General features: G+C 38.6%; 1 protein-coding gene across 3 annotated transcripts in view; it reads right to left on the reverse strand.

The window, feature by feature from the left end:
• The window catches only part of ABCB11 (ATP binding cassette subfamily B member 11), a 92781-nt gene that overhangs the window by 28310 nt on the left and 44432 nt on the right, over positions 1–20039 (reverse strand). For 2 of the 3 annotated variants that reach the window (XM_088842548.1, XM_088842549.1), the window contains exons 11-17: positions 18765–18875; positions 16053–16178; positions 14118–14321; positions 12220–12390; positions 11520–11736; positions 9845–9920; positions 4208–4310 (exon numbers count right to left, since the gene is read on the reverse strand). In XM_088842548.1, the coding sequence (XP_088698674.1) occupies positions 4208–4310; positions 9845–9920; positions 11520–11736; positions 12220–12390; positions 14118–14321; positions 16053–16178; positions 18765–18875 (1008 nt within the window). The remainder of the gene's footprint in view (positions 1–4207; positions 4311–9844; positions 9921–11519; positions 11737–12219; positions 12391–14117; positions 14322–16052; positions 16179–18764; positions 18876–20039) is intronic. The other variant, XM_055397990.2, reaches the window with a different exon arrangement.

The following is a 20039-nucleotide window of genomic DNA, read 5'->3' on the forward strand; positions in this document are numbered from 1 at the left end:
CCAGTGAAGGAAGAAGGACAGTGCTCTTGCTCATCTTTGCATCCCTAAGACAATATCTGGCACTTGTTAGGTATGCAATCAATGTTTATTGGATCAAAGAATGAATGAAGCTTTTATGCTCATGGTGCATAAATGTAAAAAAACATTTGTTTAGAAATTACTGATTACTTACTTACAAGGTAGATGGTTCAATGCTAAACAAAGGGCTTTCCCTAGCTTCCTTCCATCCATACCCTGTGTAGCTCAGGTAAAAATATAACTTCCTACCTAAATTTCATGTCTAGATTTCTATATTTTGTTACACCGATTTCTTAGGTGGTCTCCTGCCTTGATGACAACTTTAAGATACGATGATAGGAAATGGTAACTGTGACTGAGAAACAGGGACTTTCCAAATGCTCGAATACTAGTAGTCATTTTTATAGATCTTCTGTCCTATCTTCTATGTGTGTGCGTGCTCAGTCACCCAGTCGTGTCCGACTCTTTGCAACCCGATGGACCTTGCCTACCAGGCTCCTCTGTCCATGAGATTTTCCAGGCAAGAATTCTCGAGTGGGTTGTCATTTCCTTCTCCTAGGGATCTTCCCAACCCAGGGACTGAACTCACATCTCCTGCATTGGCAGGTGGATTCTTTACCACTGAGCCACCTGGCAAACCCTGTCCTACCTCCTAACCAATGCCTAAACCCTACTATAAGCTGTGATGAATTGATGGGTTTTTAATATTTGACCTTGACCCAATCTCATACATATTCTATGTTTTAGTTCCTCTGAAAGAGGTACCTAGATATTAGAGACTGAAAGCGTTAGCCTGCAGTTTTCCCCTAATCCTAATCTCAATTTTATTAGCATTATAACTGTAATCTGATTTATGAAAGCCAAGAGTATAGCTTGGAGACCAAGAGAAAACAGGCTATAGTCTTATCTCTGTCACCAGCTAACTATGAAACGCTGGGTCAGACACCCCACTTACACTTTGGAAGCACAGATTTTTGAATCTATCTCCTCTAAGTTTTCAGAGTCAAAACTCAAAGAGACCACAAGGTGGAGATAACCCCTTTATATAAGTAAACCTTTTTGCCTTGCCACACAAAATAGAACATCTCCCAAAAAACAGAAGGTCAGGTTAGAGCTTCTTCATCAAACTACGAAAAAAAAATTTTTTTTACCAGTGTTTGATCTTAAAGAATTTAGTTAACTATCAAAATACTTTAAAATTTACTTGGGATTCAGTTCAGTTCAGTCACTCAGTCGTGTCTGACTCTTTGCGACCCCATGAACCACAGCACACCAGGCCTCCCTGTCCATCACCAACTCCCGGAGTTCACTCAAACTCATGTCCATCGAGTCGGTGATGCCATCCAGCCATCTCATTCTCTGTCGTCCCCGTCTCCTCCCACCCCCAATCCCGCCCAGCATCAGACTCTTTTCCAGTGAGTCAACTCGTCGCATGAGATGGCCAAAGTATTGGAGTTTCAGAATAACCTAAATATCTAAAATACTTGAAAATTTACTCTAATTAGGAAGTCCTTATATTAAATTCCATCAGTGCTGATTCTGCTGTTTCCTTTTTTAAAATATTTAATTTTTAAATAAAAAATGTTCTAAGATAGTTTTCATACAAATGAGCAGTATTAATATAAGCACAAGGCCTGTTTTACTTCCACCTTTAGCAGCATCACACTGGCTCTCTGTCACTTTTTTCCTTTTCCTCCATTAACTAAAGAAAGAAATCAAAGTGTCATCTTTTTAAAGTTACACTCTCTCTTCTCAGATGCTCAGTTACGTCCAACTCTTTGTGACCCCATGGACTTTAGCCCACTAGGCTCCTCTGTCCATGGATTTTCTAGGCAGAATATTGGAGTGGGTTGCCATTCCCTTCTCCAAGAGATCGTTCCTCCACCCAGGAACTGAACCTGGGTCTCCTTCATTGCAGGCAGATTCTTGGTTTCCATTTAATTGCGTTATTTATTATATTCTAAGTGGCAATGCTGATGAGTAGAATACATAGGGAGTAGTTTTGTTTTCTCTGGAACTACTCTCTGTATTTTGATTTAGATTTCCTTTTATTTAAATAACTCCCTTTTGAGTTTTCCCTGAATCAGAAGTCTGGGAACCTGATCTTCAGGAAATCTGATTGTTCTCTTCAACAGTGCTGAGCCATCTACCAGCTTCAACAATAACAAAACTGGATTTTCTTTTCCTTCCTAACTCTCTTGTTTTTATTGTCAAACATTTTCCCAGAAACTAGGGAAAAAAATAAAACTGCAAAAAATTGAATATAATTGGTGCTGTTATGTTTGAAATGTCAGTGTAGTGTTTGGTTCTTTCCTCCTTGAAGCTTATTAAACTCCTTGTATAATGCATCTTGTACTTATGGGTGGCAGTACCACAGATATAAATGAAGAAACTATTTCTAGAATGAGAAGAGGTGCTGAGTGCTTAATGGCAGGATGCAGTAAGCAACCATGCTTGCCAAACATTTTCTCTCCTTGGCTCCACCCTGCTGTTCCTGAGACAAAGCGTTCCTCTGTGGAGTTTATTTAAACCAGCTGTATTAGATACTGAGAACACTATCTGTTCAGAGTCGAACACCAATTAGCGATTCAACAACTATTCAAACACCACTTAGCGACTGAACAACAGTAACATTAGATAATTAAGAACGCTATTTATTATTAATATCTTAAAACCAAAAGAGAGCCTTAATAATCCTTCCATCATAGTCATAAATTCGTACCTAGCACTTTAATCCAAATTTGGCATTGTGAATTAGTGTTTATAATTACTCCCCAAAAGGATTCTCATACTGAAATGTTTTTTTAAAGATAATTTGAAATTACATCATGCATAATGGATGTGCTTGTAATTAAAATATTCTGACTCATTTTCTTTGATAAATCTTGTGGTTTGGACTTTATTTTACTATAAAAAGTTAATTTTTCATGCTAGTTTTAAAAATCGCTTGATGTCCTACCATGTGCAGCTCTGTAACTAAACAGAAAGATGAAAGAGTCTGTAGATTATGAGCAGGTTGGAACAGGACTCAGTTGGTTCTAGGTTTACATGTGTCAAATAAACAGAAATGTTTGCTAGGTCTCATGGTAACCAGATAAAGGAGTTTCCAGGCAAAGCAAGATGCCCACTTTGATACAAACACAAATAACAGTCACCAACTTTTAGAAGCTTGTAATTTAGTAACAGGATAAGAAAACATGATCTGAAATAAGCCTCAATAAGAAAATTGCCATGAGAAGACTGAAATGAAGAGTAATGGGGGATTGAAAATGAGAGGATCAGGGCTGAAGAATAAAGTTCAGTGATTAAGAAAGTCTCTGAGTAGGAGGGATGGTCAACTTATGTGAAAGTTAGACTGTGTCCACTGCAGCAGTGGATATCCTGATGAACAAAGCTGACTATTGCTATATGTGTTGATTCTTCCCCTATCTATTTCATTTTTATGCTGCTTTGAATAGTGCTAAAATTAATAATTTTAATTTAAAATGTAATAATGTTAATTTTAAATGTACCCTAAAACAATTATTATAAAGTTGCATTAAGTAAACAAATGTCCAGAAAACCTAATCAGTCCCCATTAATTTAAAATTTGCAATAACTTGTATCAAACACTTTATAATTATTATAATCATTTAAGAAGGAGATTTAAAGTTTTACAAAGAAAGGTTTTCAGATAGTCTTAAGAACTTGAAAGGGATTCCTACATAATCAAATAATCTGCTAAGTACATGTAATTATGTTTATTAGAATGGCTCACATAAGAATTATCAGTGATGGGATGGGGAGGGAGGTGGGAAGGGGGTTCAGGATGGGGAACACATGTACACCCATGGAGGATTCAAGTCAATATATGGCAAAACCAATACAATACTGTAAAGTAATTAGCCTCCAGTTAAAATAAATAAATTTATATTAAAAAAAGAATTATCAGTGAACTTTTAATGGTTCAGCTTAGTTATAATGTATTCTTAAAAATATTTTAGTATTTATGTTTCTCTTAAAATATTATGTAAAACACTATATAAAATTTAGAGTTTCATTCAGGTCTTAACGGAGCCTCCCATTTAGTTTGACTTAGTGAAACATTACTAGATAAAGGCCTTGAAAACTCATATTCTAAGCTTAAAGGGCATACGATAGTCCCCAGGAGAGACTTCTTCCATCCCCCCATGAGCCATTGGTGTCTGACCTTTCTGTCTTGTTCATGAGTAGACTTATGATCTACAAGTGCTAATGAAGATTCATGTCCCAGGTAAGAAAGCTGAGACTTGGACCGCTGTCGGATGGAGGCTCTGTAAGTAAACAGAAAGATGAATTAGTCTGTGGGTTGTTGGAACAGGACTCAGTTGGTTCCAAGTTTACATCACCTGTGTCAGATGAACAGAAATGTTTGCCAGGTTACTCGGTAACTGGATACGGGAGCTTCCTGAGTGGGTGTGATAGAACTATCAGTCTGGTTGCTCTGGTGCCAAGCTAAACCCTGATTCAGAGTACACACACAGAGGGAGGAACAGAAGGGGACAAAGTTGTTTCACTAGTCCACCAAAAAAAAAAAAGCATCCAAGACTCCAACCTATCCCAAACCCACATGGTTCTGCTATTGCTTTAATGGCGATGGCCCATCACTGTCTCCCTTAGGGTTGTAGGGTGAGTTTTGATATCTCTCTTTCTCTCTCTCCCTGATGTTCAGTTCAGTTCAGTCGCTCAATCGTGTCCGACTCTCCGCAACCCCATGAATCACAGCACGCCAGGCCTCCCTGTCCATCACCAACTCCCGGAGTTCACTCAAACTCATGTACACCGAGTCGGTGGTGCCATCCAGCCATCTCATTCTCTGTCGTCCCCTTCTCCTCCCGCCCCCAACCTTTCCCAGCATCAGAGTCTTTTCCAGTGAGTCAACTCGTTGCATGAGGTGGCCAAAGTATTGGAGTTTCAGCTTTAGCATCAGTCCTTCCAATGGACACCCAGGATTGATCTCCTTTAGAATGGACTGGTTGGCTCTCCTTGCAGTCCAAGGGACTCTCAAGAGTCTTCTCCAGCACCACAGTTCAAAAGCATCAATTCTTTGGCGGTCAGCTTTCTTCACAGTCCAACTCTCACATCCATACATGACCACTGGAAAAACCATAGCCTTGACTAGACTGACCTTGGTTGGCAAAGTAATGTCTCTGCTTTTTAATATACTATCTAGGTTGGTCATAACTTTCCTTCCAAGGAGTAAGCGTCTTTTAATTTCATGGCTGCAATCAGCATCTGCAGTGATTTTGGAGCCCCAAAAAATAATGTCTGACACTGTTTCCACTGCTTCCCCATCTATTTCCCATGAAGTAATGGGACCAGATGCCATGATCTTTGTCTTCTGAATGTTGAGCTTCAAGCCAACCTTTTCACTCTCCTCTTTCACTTCATCAAGAGGTTTTCGAGTTCCTCTTCACTTTCTGCCATAAGGGTAGTGTCATCTGCATATCTGAGGTTATTGATATTTCTCCCTGCAATCTTGATTCCAGCTGTGCTTCTTCCAGCCCAGCGTTCCTCATGATGTACTCTGCATAGAATTTAAATAAGCAGGCTGTCAATATACAGCCTTGACGTACTCCTTTTCCTATTTGGAACCAGTCTGTTGTTCCATGTCCCGTTCTAACTCTTGCTTCCTCACCTGCATACACGTTTCTCAAGAGGCAGGTCAGGTGGTCTAGTATTCCCGTCTCTTTCAGAATTTTCCACAGTTTATTGTGATCCACACAGTCAAAGGCTTTGGCATAGTCAATGAAGCAGAAATAGATGTTTTTCTGGAACTCTCTTGCTTTCTCCATGATCCAGTGGATATTGGCAATTTGATCTCTGGTGCCTCTGCCTTTTCTAAAACCTGCTTGAACATCTGGAAGTTCACCGTTCACATATTGCTGAAGCCCTGATGTTTGCTTTAGCATAATTCTACCTGGACGCAAATAGACTAGTAGGAGGAAACAGGGACCCCAGTGGAAATTTCTTCAGGCTACGTACTGCTTTTAGGGATGGATTTAATTAACAAATACATTATCGAAATATAATTTAACTTGATGTGTTCACTGATTCATTCAACTGAAGATGATTGTGCGCTTACAATGTACAAATCAAAGTTAGGTGCTGGGAGGGGACACACAGACTGGACAATTACAGACTTCTCCCTTAAGGCGCTTAAAGTTTTATAGAAGAACAATGCATGTAACCAACCCTAATATAAGGAAGAATGTGATAAGTGCTATAAAACAGGTTTAAATAAACAGTATGGAAATTTAAAGGATAAAAGAACATATGTCAGGTGCTACCATGAAAGGCTTCATGGAGGAGGTGGCTAAGGTAGGCTGTGGGTATCTGTCGGCCAGAGGAAAGAGCATTGCTAATTGACAGAACCATATAAAGAGAAGTACAAGGGTTACTAGTTACATAAACTTAGTATAGAGCAGATATAGGAAGTGATTCGAGTTGTTTTGTTTTTCCCTGAGGTTTCTGGGACAGAGACTTCTACTCTCTTCTAGGTTAAATTTGAAAGTATGTGACACTGGAAGCTGTTGGCAATTATGTCAAGAAAAGAAGCTTCCTAAAAAACAAATACCGGAAAAAAAAAAAAAAAGTAGAGCTGAGAAGGGAAGAAAAAGAAATTGTATGTATCTTGACTAAGTCACTGAAGTCCCAGCCTTGCCTGAAGCCAAAGCCACTTTGAACTATTTAGTTATGTTGTCATTCTTTCCCTTTAAAGGTTAAACCAGGTTGGCTGAGGTTTTAGCCATTTGCAAATAGACTGCAAAGTGATAAAGGTAATCCTGAAGACTTGAAAGGACGGAAGTTACATTCTCAAAGCACTTGGTCTGAAGAAATACCGAGTAAAGAGGGAGATTGTAGTGATGAGGAGATCTGCATCAGCTGTGGTAGTGCGACCCAGGTGGTATTATTCATAAGTCTCCTATCATCTGTATTCAGGTTAAGCTGCTACTGCTGCTGCTAAGTCACTTCAGTCATGTCCGACTCTGTGTGACCCCGTAGACGGAAGCCCACCAGGCTCCCCCGTCCCTGGGATTCTCCAGGCAAGAACACTGGAGTGGGTTGCCATTTCCTTCTCCAATGTGTGAAAGTGAAAAGTGAAAGTGAAGTCGCTCAGTCGTGTCCGACCCTTAGCGACCCCACGGACTGCAGCCTACCAGGCTCCTCCATCCATGGGATTTTCCAGGCAAGAGTACTGGAGTGGCTTGCCATTGCCTTCTCCGCAGGTTAAGCTAGACTAAAACAAATACCAAGGTGGCACCTGCCTATTACAGATGCTCATCTATCCTTCTTGAGAAGACAGCAATGCATCAACTTCATGACCCTCACTTATTCCCACGTTCATCTGATGGCATCTTTATCCTCTTAGTCACCAGGTTCAACAGGTGCATTTATGTCAAGTCCTCCCTCTTGCTCTTGCTCAAACTCTCATTGTGATCAAGCATGAAACCACACCCCACTCTGACTTCCTGCTACCAAACTGGCTTCTGGGACACCCCAAGCCCATCCCATTTGGCCTGAAACTCTGCAGCAATAGAGTCATTTCTTTAAGTTAGGTAACTGAGGTCAAGAGCTCAACTCCCAAAGGTGTGAGGGATGGCTCTGTGTCAGCTAGAGAGAGCTGAGTGCAAGAGAGGGCTGAGACGGAAGTTTAGGGGCCTAAAAAGAAACTCTGAGCATTGGCAGACAAGGTAGGAGGAGTATGTGGAGGAGAGAGCATCAAAATATAGTTGGCTACCTCCCAGTTCTGAGCAGGGACCACATCAGTCCTTATCCCCTCAAATTTCTACTACTTTAATCTTATGTTTCTTAAATCTCTCATTCCCTGTTGCCCATTCATCCAGCATTCTACCTGTCTAGCATAAGCTGCCCCAAGGAGACCATGAACAGTCAGGGTGCGAGGCAGGGGCCGGACCTGCCGGCTCTGGTCTGCCATAAACACCAGCAGTAGAATTCTGTCACTCCCCTTTTCAGAAACCTACAACGGCTGCTCCTCCCTTCCTCAGAAGCCGTGGACCACTGCTCATAGGAAACAAAAACAGCTAATTTGGGAATATATGCTCTCTCTCAACATTATTATTTAGGAAATTATTGTCATCCATGGAAATTGTTCTTGAATCTAAAATATATTTCTAAAGAGAGACTTTGGCATCAGACGGAGGAAATAATATACAAATTAACATTTCAATTAGTCCTCTTAAAAAAAATCTGTCAGCATACACAATAAGATATTTTTAACAGACTTTCTTACTCAAGCCTATATCTGTAGGAGGGTAATAGCTACTTTCTGTGTACAGGTTGTGTTTCTGGGCTTCTCTCCCTAGTCACCAAAATGTAGAATATGTAAGAACTAATAGCCAAATAAGAAATGTTTATATTAAAATGGTTATCTGGACCTAATGTAAACTGTAAGTAAACTACTTAGAATGGGAAAAATTCTGTTAATCTGAAAAATTAAGAAAATATTTATTTTCTTTTGACCTCACCATGAGATACATTTCCTCTTTGCAACCTTTAACTTAGTGGTCAAAAGAGATGTGTAGTCATTTTCTGGGTTTAAGAAGTTAGTTGATATCTTCAGACTGTGATTCTGATGACCTTTATAATCTTTTTCTTCCAATCAGAAAAAAACATGGTGAAATAATTAATGCCAGATGTCCTTAAAAATTACCTAACAATTTCGGCAATTTTTATAGCTTTTACATTTGAACTATTGCTTTATTACTTTCCAAACTGAAAAAATTCAATGAAGCTAGCATTTCTTGAAATTTTCTGAATAAATCTGTTCTTAAAAGGAGAAATAAAATCCCTAAGCACAAAACCCAGTGAACTAGTCTTTGAATATAAAGGTAAATAAACCTGTGTTTGAACTACTTGGAGTTATTTCTAGAATATTATATTTTAAGCTTCTTTAACCATTCTTCAATAAACAATTAGCTATCTTGAATGAGCAAGTCATAAATCAAGACTTTGTTTAGAGCACAGTCTTGAATCAAATATCCTAGAAATGATAAGGGACACAGTAGAGAAATGTCAGTCTATTGCCTACAAATAGTCTCCGAACTTAAGAAAAAAATATCTTGAATAACATTTTCACAAATACACACAAATACTCCTGGGCAGAATTTTTCTTAATATACAGACCTTTAACATTAAAGGAACTATTTTTTTTTTTAACTTTTAAACCAGAATGAAAGATTAAATTTATAGTCTTGCTACAGCATGCTCCAAAATATGCTTTGGAAGTCAATACCCATAGATTGACCCAGAAAAAAAAAAAAGTTCATGTTTAGGAAAATATGCTTTAAATGTTAGATGACACATCTCATATTTCATCTAGTTAAAGAATGATTTGACCTTGGACGGGGAACTCTGGGAGCAGAAATATTTGTAATTCAATAGCAGCTCAGTAGGTTAAAGAATGGAGCTAAAGGCATGACTCTGACTTCCATTTAAGACAGTGCTTCATACCACAGTTAACTCTGAGAGACAAGCCTAAACACAGATTTTTTAAAAAATCCCCTTCCTAAGCTCAATAAACAACATTTTAACTACAGAGTGTCTTTATCATGACCCCCTACCCTCAGTAAAATAAGAAGCCAAATTTAAGAAACCTCTGTGGATTGGAGACAGAAATGTCAATATGGCAACCAACGATTCATTTGCATGTTCATATTACACAAGACCTGGAGCTGTATTTAAGGGCTTTCCAAGTGTACCTGAGATATTGCCAGAAGATCTTAGCTGCAGAGGGTTCCTGAAAATATCTGAAAACTTTAAAATGTGCCCTGTTGCCTGAGCTTACCTTAAGCTAGCCTGGTAGCTCCCTCTGCTAAAGGTCTGTTTTCTCTCAAGTAAGGAATCTTCGGTTTCATCCTTTCCTATTCAATACAACAAAAGTGATCCCTTAGTGTATACAATAAGCAGGGTCAAAGCAAAATAAGATTATTTACTGTATTTGCATAGCATATCATTAATATATCTGATCTCAAACAACCTGTTAACTTTATTGCAATAACTAAAAGCTAACACTTGTCCAGCACATTCTAACAATAAAAAAATTAAAAATACTCAGCAAGATTGAATCTTTTGAATTATATGATAGCCTATATGTTATCACCACAGAAACAGATACCTATAGCTATAGCTGATATGAATGACAAAAATTTCTTGTGAGAAACCCACTGGAAAGAAAAGTGAAAGCATTAGTTGCTCAATTGTGTCCAACTCTTTTTGACACCATGGACTGTAGCCATGGAATTCTCCAGCAAGAATATTGGAGTGGGTTGCCATTCCCTTCTTCAGGGGATCTTCCCGACCTAGGGATCAAACCCAGGACTCCTGCATTGCAGGCAGATTCTTTACTGTCTGAGCCACCAGAGAAGCTTGAGAAATCCACTAGAGGTGGCAAAAGAAAAAAGTAAATGAACCAAATTAAAAAAAAAAAATCTTTCAGAATAAATCACATGTTCAATGTATACAGTCATTTTACCCAATACTGTTAACAAATCCAGATTTGATATGGAAGAGAAAGTTTGTAATGGATGCTTAACACAGGTTTAGGTAAACCACCAAATCCAGAGGTTAAGACTCCATGCTTCCACAGCTGGGGGCATGGGTTTGATCCCTTGTCAGAGAATTGGATCCCACATGCCACGTGATGTGGCCAAGAAAAAAAAAAGAAAATTCAGATTGAAAAGGAGACAGTACATTAGGACCCGAAGTATCTACCTACAGTAATGAAAATATGCATAAAACTTTTTAGTCATTGTTTAACTCACCTAACCAACAAGAAGAGAGCTCCTACTGAGTGCAAGACATTCCAGGAAGACTCTCTTATTTGCAAAGTAAGAGGGGAAAAAAGGGGATGGAATTAAAGTTTCTTCCACAGGAGACCTGGGTTTTAGCACTATCAGTTGATCAATAAATAAACCTCCTGAGCATCTGTTCTTTCCTTTATCATCTATGTTCAGTTCAGTTCAGTTCAGTCGCTCAGTCGTGTCCGACTCTTAGCGACCCCATGAATCACAGCACGCCAGGCCTCCCTGTCCATCACCAACTCCCGGAGTTCACTCAAACTTATGTCCATCGAGTCAGTGATGCCATCTATGTAATGACACACAAATTCGTGAAGCGTTCCATATTTTTACGAGTTGACTCACTGGAAAAGACTCTGATGCTGGGAAGGATTGGGGGCAGGAGGAGAAGGGGACGACAGAGAATGAGATGGCTGGATGGCATCACTGACTTGATGGACATGAGTTTGAGTGAACTCCGGGAGTTGGTGGTGGACAGGGAGGCCTGGCGTGCTGTGATTCATGGGTTCGCAAAGAGTCGGACACGACTAAGTGACTGAACTGAACTGAACTGGATGTCCCCCAGGGCTTTGAGGAGAACAACAAAGACACTATATGTTAAAATCCATAGAAATCCACAAACATCATATATCCTAACTATTTAACATAATGTATAAGCATAACTGAAAAGGCACTTGCCTTTTATGTCTTTTTCATTAAAGGCGTGGTCTCCTTGACTTTGCAAAGTTATTAGAGTGAAGTAAACACCTTTCCTTTCCAACAGCTCTTCATGGGTGCCTCTTTCCACTGCTGTACCATGTTCAAAACCAATAATGACGTCTGCAGCTCTGATTGTAGATAGGCGATGAGCAACAGAAATGATGGTGTGCCCATGCTGAACCTGTGAGAATGTTCAGTGCACTGAGTCAGACTGTAAGGCAAAGCTGACGGTGCCGCTGGACTGCCTCAGAATCCACATGTAAGGCAGAGACTCAGTCCCTAAGAAGATTCTTAAATAGGCTAAACAGATGTTGGAAAATGCCAGCGTACTTTCTTGTGGCTAATAAACACATCATACATTGCTCCAGTTGCTGCTATTCATCAACATCTTACAACCAAAATGCAAATTTTTAAAATCACATCTTGTGAGTTAGACTTAACAAGATTTAAAATTTTACATGTGCAGCCTTTAGAAGCAAATCATATGTCTTCTGTTCAACTGTGAGGAACATTGTGGTGAGCCGATATTTTCCAAATAGATGCAATGACCCATGGAGCCCTCCTCTCTCTGCCTCTCTTTCTCCTCTCTTCACAGAGGCCTTTCCTACAACAACACAAGAATTTCCTCACGGGCTTACAAAAGTAACTTAGACTCTCAACAAACCTTACTCAGTGCCTCCTGCACCATGGCCTCACTCTCATTGTCCAGTGCCGAGGTGGCCATGTCCAAAAGCAGGATCTTCGGGTTTCGAACAAGAGCTCTGGCAATGGCTATTCTTTGTTTCTGGCCACCACTCATCTGGCCTCCTCCTTCTCCAACAAGAGTGTCAAATTGCTAGGAAGAAAGCAACATCAGTAATGAAGAGAAAGAATTTGATGGATCCTGACAGTGATCCATTCATTACAAAGGTCCTTTCTAGCTTCCCCTTCAAGCATGAGTTTTCACACATCCATCTTTCACTTAAAAAAAAAAAAAAACCTTTCCTGAAACAGGTTATTATCTAATCAATATTTGTGTGTAAAATAAAGATATTGATTTATTCTTTTATTCTGGATGATAAAGTGTTTCTTTTTAACTCAACTTCAAGCAAAATGTTTCCACCATAATAAAAGTTAATCAGCATTCTGAAAATCCATCTTAGAGGATTAAAGCATATGTCAATTCCTTGTCTCTTTCTTCTAGCTAGACAACACAGAAAAATACAACACTAAAGTTGTCTATATATTAAGAATGAACGATCAAAGTAGCTTTATAATCACTACCATGCACAGTATTACACTGGAATTTCACAAGGGGGTGATGTGGTCAGTCTCTTATCTCACTTATATTGGCAACATGAGTTGAGAATCTACCGTGTAGAAACAGTGGATCTGAACTCTTTACACATATCATCTCATTTAGTTCTGACTGATATGCCATGAGGCAGGTACTACTATTCTCCTTAACGGATGGATAAAGTAATGCTGCAATCTGTGGGGGTAGAGTAACTTGCCCAAGTTCATAAATCTTACAAGTGCAGAAGCTGGGATTTGTCCGGAAGTGGTCTGATTCTGAAGCTTTATATTGTTTAACCACTAGACTATGTCACACACACCGCTGCAATCCTATCCATACAGGCGTTTTGGAAGGCTGAGAAGGACATATGCTAGAGCACAGACTGTGGGACCAGGACCACCTTGGATGGGAACCTTGCCTTGAGCAAGTGATTTGACCTCTTGGAACCTCAATTATCCACCTGTAGATGGAGATAATAATATAGCTGCCTGACAGGATGACTGAGAGAGTTAAACGAACTAATAGACGTGAAGTGCTTAGAAAAGTGCCTGATATGTAGTAAGCACTGCTGCTGTTGCTAAGTCGCATCAGTCATGTCCGACCCTGTGCGACCCCATGGACGGCAGCCCACCAGGCTCCTCTGTCCCTGGGATTCTCCAGGCAAGAACACTGGAGTGGGTTGCCATTTTCTCCTCCAGTACATGAAAGTGAAAAGTGAAAGTGAAATTGCTCAGCCATGTCCGACTCTTCCTGCCCCCATGGACTGTAGCCCAACACGCTCCCCCGTTCATGGGATTTCCAGGCAAGAGTACTGGAGTGGGGTGCCATTGCCTTCTCTGATTTTGTCATTGCTATCATATAAAATGAAGATAAATGAGGAAATTTTGAATACATGAGACAAAGTACTGAAGACACAGTATTAGCAGCCCAAACACAAGAAAATTTGAGAATAGTTAACAGTTGCAGACATCAAAAGAACATTGTGAAAGCCACCACCACAGGACAAATTTATCATGTGCTTAGACAAATGTTTAAATAGATGGAATAAGGAAACTCTATGTTAAAGTGAGCTTCTAAAAGAAGGTGCTGCAGTTTGGTAGATTTTAATGTATTAACCACAACATAGTTTCAGACAAAGAGGGGAATTCAAAGTACATTTCCAGGCACAAAATGAAAACATGACATTGATAATTTAGAATTCAAAAGAAAAACAATGCGTATTACTATGTAATTTTTTTCCCTCTATGAATTCTGGGTTTCCCTCTGGAATGAGAGGCTAGGGGTACCTGTGGCAGGTCCATGATGAAGTTGTAGGCATTGGCTTCCTTGGCTGCTCGGACTATATCTTCCATCGTTGCATCTTTTCTGCCATAGCGAATGTTCTCTGCAATGGTGGTGGAAAACAGAACAGGCTCTTGCTCCACTATCCCAATCTGAGCTCTGAGCCACTGGATGTTAAGAGAGCGAATGTCATGGCCATCCAAGGTCACCTAGAGAACAAAAACCACAACATCACTTCTCTTGGAATCCTTCAAGATTCTGAATACTACTACTGTGGTGTACTTGATCTATGAGGAGAAAAAATGAGACCCACAAGATTATGTAAAACAATTCCTCTTATAATGTGGTTGTTAATATAAGGATGACAATAAAAGTTGAAATCAAGGATAGCTGTAAGACAATTCATTGTAGAAACACAATTGATATAAAGGTCACTTAGTTTAGTTCGACTGGCCCAAGAATAGAAAAAGTTTTAATTTTTCAATAAAGAGTACAGTCAGTTATTCATCATACTTTAAATATTTCTATCTTTTGACTTGAAGCTAAAATGAACTTCAAAAGATACAAAGATACACATATATCTTGCATAAATGTGTATGTTTTAGAACAAAATCTTACTTTCTGGCCTGATTCATCAAACGACACTCAGGTGTTCAAATGCAATTGGAACTATAAATGGGATAAGTAAATAAACATTACTATTAGCAAAAATATAAACATTTTCTATAAAAAACATGATTTCTATATATTCAGAGTATAATTATCGTAGTATGTAGCAAAGAATACCCAATCAGAGAATAAAGTGTCTGTGAAAAAAGAAAACCTTATCACATTTGCCATGTCACTCTGACAGGACCCCCATTATATTGCATGGAATATGCATTGCATGCAGAGCTCATTGCATGGAAGAAGTCATTTAATATGCAGTCAAATGATTCTATCTCAAGGCATCAAGGAGATGTTAACAGGAAAGATTATGAGGCAGAGTGAAAGAGCATAGCCTTTGACATCCAACAGATCTGGGTTCAAATCTGGAGCAACTCTCAATTTCTCTGCTTCCTCATTTGTAAAACGGGAATATTTATCTTTGGAAGTTGCTGTGAAAATAAGCAATGATCTCTATAAAGTACTTGACATATAATATGTGATAAATAGCAATTATTAATATTTTGTTAAGTTTCAGTCTATATTTACAGTCAGACAAACACAAGGAGAAAGAGACTAAGTAATTTGCAAAAATAATGTAATTATTTTTAGACCTAACCTCTCAGAGTAACAATCAAAAACTGTTCTCTGTTAATTCTGGCCATGTAAGCTTTCTTACACTTAGTGTTTGGAGAACTTTAGGGAATAATAACAATTTTGTTATAATACGAAGGAAGAAATGGAAATTTTCCCTCACTGAAAAGGCAGCAATACCATTTTGAATGTATCTGTACATTCAGTTACATCACTGAGCAGATGGACTGATTATTCATCGAACACAACTGTTATGGAGAGAATTCGTCCACTTGGTTTAGTCAGAAAAAGTCAAGTCAGACTTTGATCCCTGGTCAGGGGAGATCCCACATGCCGCAGGTTACAGCCAAGAAACCAAACCAAACAAAGCATTAACTGAACTACGCAGATGTCAAAGTGCTGTCAGTGTTTGCTAGGTGTTTGTATTTGACCAATATATCACCATTTCCAATCTCCTATCCCCAAATGGCTCACTGATAAAGAATCTGTCTGCCAGTGCAGGAGAGGCAGAAGACACAGGTTCCACCCCCGGGTCAGAAAGACCCTCCGGAGTAGGAAATGGCACTGCACTCCAATATTCTTGCCTCGAAAATTCCATGGACAGAGGAGCCTGGTGGGCTAGTCCATGGGGTTGCAGAGTTGGACATGACTAAGCATCCATGCACACATCCCCATGTAAGAAGCTTCTAGAAGATACACACCATGCCTTCAGTGGGGTCATAGAATCGCTGAATGAGCTGCAGTGCTGTGCTTTTCCCAGCTCCACTGGATCCTACCACAGCTGTCACTTCCCCTGATTTAATGACTGTGCTAAGTTTATTTAAAATCTGCAGAGAAAAGAAAAGAACAATGTTCAGATCGTCATCAATTAGGCTACAAGTTAGAACACTTTGTTAGGACACTGTGTACGTGTTTACTTATGCCCTCATAGCAATGTCCATTGATTTCCATTAATAACCAGAAAAATTAGTAACAGTGCTGGGATGTGGTTTTAGCATTTAGCACATCACTTAGTCATAAACTAATAGCCATAGCCAGCAAATAAAATGCTGTGTGGAAACACTGTTGAAGTAAGTAAGCCAGGCAACCTCAAAAACTATGTTCCAAAGTCTAATTTAAAACATTTCTGACATGCCAGGATACCTCAAGGAGACTGTCCCAATTAGCTTATGGGAGAAAGTCACTTAGAAGACTCTGTTAGAGCAAACTACTGGCATTGAGAATAGAAGATAAAACAGAAATGAGATAAACGCATATCAGTTCAACTGGTATTTGTTGAACAGCTGTCTCTGAACAGATATTATAAAGTAAGCTTTTAGCCATTCATTCAAAAATATTTACTGAGTAAGTACTACCTTGTTATTTATATTTCACAAGGCACTTTTACATTTAATGTTTATATGTGTGTGTGTGTTGTAATCAAGAATATACTTCAGAAATATCAGAATATACCTATACCTATCTTATATACATATATAAGTATGTATGTGTGATGTATATTTGTTTGTATGTGTATATATATATATAAATTTACTTATGTTACAACTATGTAGTACTAGAATTAAGTTGCATTTCCATGACCTCTGTGGGGATAATAGAAATATTAAGGAAGAGTAGCTAACTATGGAAAACAGTCAAAGTTTCCTCAAAATATTAAAAATGGAACTGCCAAATGATCCCGAAATTTCACTTCTGTATATTTATCAGAAAAAAACAAATATTAATTTGAAAAGATACATGCATACCAGTGTTCATTGCAGTATTATTTACAATAGCCAAGATATAGAAGCAATCTAAATAGATCAATAGATGAATGAGTAAATAAAATGTGGTATATATATATATATATGTATAGATGTCTTCTATACTCATTTGTCTATTGATGAATATGTGTATATATATATATATATATAAATACATATGTATACACACAAAGGAATTTGCTGCTGCTAAGTCACTTCAGTCTTGTCCGACTCTGTGTGACCCCATAGACAGAAGCCCACCAGGCTCCGCCGTCCCTGGGATTCTCCAGGCAAGAACACCGGAGCAGGCTGCCATTTCCTTCTCCAATGTGTGAAAGTGAAAAGTGAAAGTGAAGTCGCTCAGTCATGTCCGACCCTTAGCGACCCCACGGACTGCAGCCCACCAGGCTCCTCCATCCATGGAATTTTCTAGGCAAGAGTACTGGAGTGGCTTGCCATTGCCTTCTCCGCAAAGGAATTTACTCAGATATAAAAAATTGAATATTGGTATTTGTAACAACATGGATGAATCTAGAAAGTATTATGCTAAGTGAAATATCAGACAGAGAAGGACAAATACTGTAGGATCTCATTTATATGTAGAATCTAAAAAATAAAATAAGCAAACAAGCAAAACAAAATGAAAACAGATTCAGAGAGATGGAGAACAAATGAGTGACTTCCAGAGGGGAAAATATGTGAAGGGGTCAAGGAAGCAGAAGCCTGAAGTTATAAGATAAATAAGGCACGTGGGCATAACATGTAGCATAAGGAATATGGCCAATGATATTGTAATGATTTTGGATAGGGGCAGGGGATAACTAGACTTAGCACAGCGATCATTTCATAATGTACGCAAATATCTGATTGCTGTGTAGTACCCCTGAAAGTAGTGCAATATTGTGCATCAACTATTTTTCAAGTAAAAGTAAATAAATGAAAAGAAAGGGTGGCTAAAGATACTCTGTTAAAAATGAGGAATAAGTCTCCTCCCCTTCCAAAGCCAGTTCTTTTAGAGACGCAAAGAGTCGGGCACGACTGAGCGACTGAACTGAACTGAACTGAACTGAAGTTTCCTGTAGGGTAAATTGCCTTTAAAGACACTTGCTCAGTAGGTGTGGGAACAGTGTAAATTTTCTTCACCTTGTGCCCAGAACAATTGCATGGTACAAGACAGTGATTATAAGATTACAAAATTACCTTTCCTCTAAGGACTGATTTAATGATCCTTGCAAACATGGATAGGAAGTAAAACATTTCAGAGAGCAGCTTTCCTTTGCCACGTCATACCCCACCCACGCAGTGTTATACCTTCTGCAGCCTCTAAAGGGATACTTGGCAGGCTGTCCTGGATGGTTCTGATTGCCTTCCAGTTTGTTTAGCTTGCTCTCACAGTGACAGGACCTGCCATTCATTTCAACATAGTGTCACTCAGCTGACTTAACATGAATGTGCTACCAAACTGTTCTTACCAAAGAGATTTATATATTATTATTATTAACACAAGGAATGTGGTTAGTGGCCTAAGGAACAAGACCTGAGGACACTTCCAGAGAAACATGCCTCTGGTGCCTTGTTCCTGGAAAATGAGTCATGTTTCAGAAAAACAAGTAATCTGTGGCTCTGAAAATGAATCATCAAAGAAGAAAATTGGAAAAAATTGGCACGTACCTTCACCTCTGGTCTGGACGGATAGTGGAAGGTCACATTATGGAACTCAATTTCACCCTTAATTCGATCTAACTTGTAACCGTCTTCTGACATGCAGTCAATGAGGGGTTTCTGAAGTGGAATGTAAAAGGGATAGAGCATTAGCACGTATAACATGCATTTACTGTCCATCTCCGTTTGAATCTATTCATAACACAGAACAGCAATCAGGCTAAACATTGCCAAAGATAAGCTGCTTCTACATTAAATTGTATTAATAATAGTAATAATATTCACTAACACTTATTGGGAAATTAATGTGAGATTATTACTGTGTAATTACTATTGCTATATAATTGTATTAAAATATATTATATATTACATATATTATGTAGATTTACATATAACCAAACTTACATAAATAATTAATGTGAAGTTATTATAATTAAAACTGTTGATGATCATATAATTGGTATAAAATATTATCACTAATTTAATAAGTATTTATATTACTATGATATATTTTATATAGTGAAAATATCACAATATATAGTATTAATCTGTCATTAGTATATTAGTACATAATGTATTGATATTATTATGGAGTACTATAATATTGAGATACCCAAGAAGACAATCTACAGGTGTTTTAATGTTGTTTCTTTTATGTGATCATCACCATGACCTGACAGATGATACACATTTGTTCATTGAAGAAGTAGAGGAGTCTCAAGTGGTCAAGATCCAATAGCACCCTACATTTGACTATTGTAGATGATGATCGACACTAACTGAATGTTCTCATGTGGTGTCTTCAAATGCCACCAACTTTTAATTGACATGCTGAATTTCACCTCCATGGCTGTTAGTAGTGAGCCTAATTCAGAACTTAACCATTGTGGATAATCAGACCAGAGTGAGGGTTATCTCCTGCTACCAGAACACTCAGGGTCAACTTCTTCCTTCTTTTACCCTAGTGAGAGAAACTCATCATCCTATCTCTTTTGGGGGCTACAGTGTCATCTATTTCTCCTTCTTTATTCTCTAGTAAAAATAATAATTTTTAAATGTCTTAATTTTTCTGTAACAGTGTCAAGGGAGTTTTAGACACATCTTATTTGAGCATACAACAATGCCAAGAATGAGGTAGAATTTGGATAGCTCTACAAGGTTTTCAACTATCTTTATATAGCCCAATGAATGAAACCCCAAAATATAAAACAGATTAAGTGATGGACAGTTTCCTCAGGCAGGTTCTAATCTCACCAACACTAACAATGTAGGGACCCACAATGC

This window comes from Moschus berezovskii, chromosome 2 (assembly GCF_049115385.1).
Source record: "Moschus berezovskii isolate FMDL1 chromosome 2, NW_MosBer_1.0, whole genome shotgun sequence".
In the NCBI taxonomy this organism is placed as follows: domain Eukaryota; kingdom Metazoa; phylum Chordata; class Mammalia; order Artiodactyla; family Moschidae; genus Moschus; species Moschus berezovskii.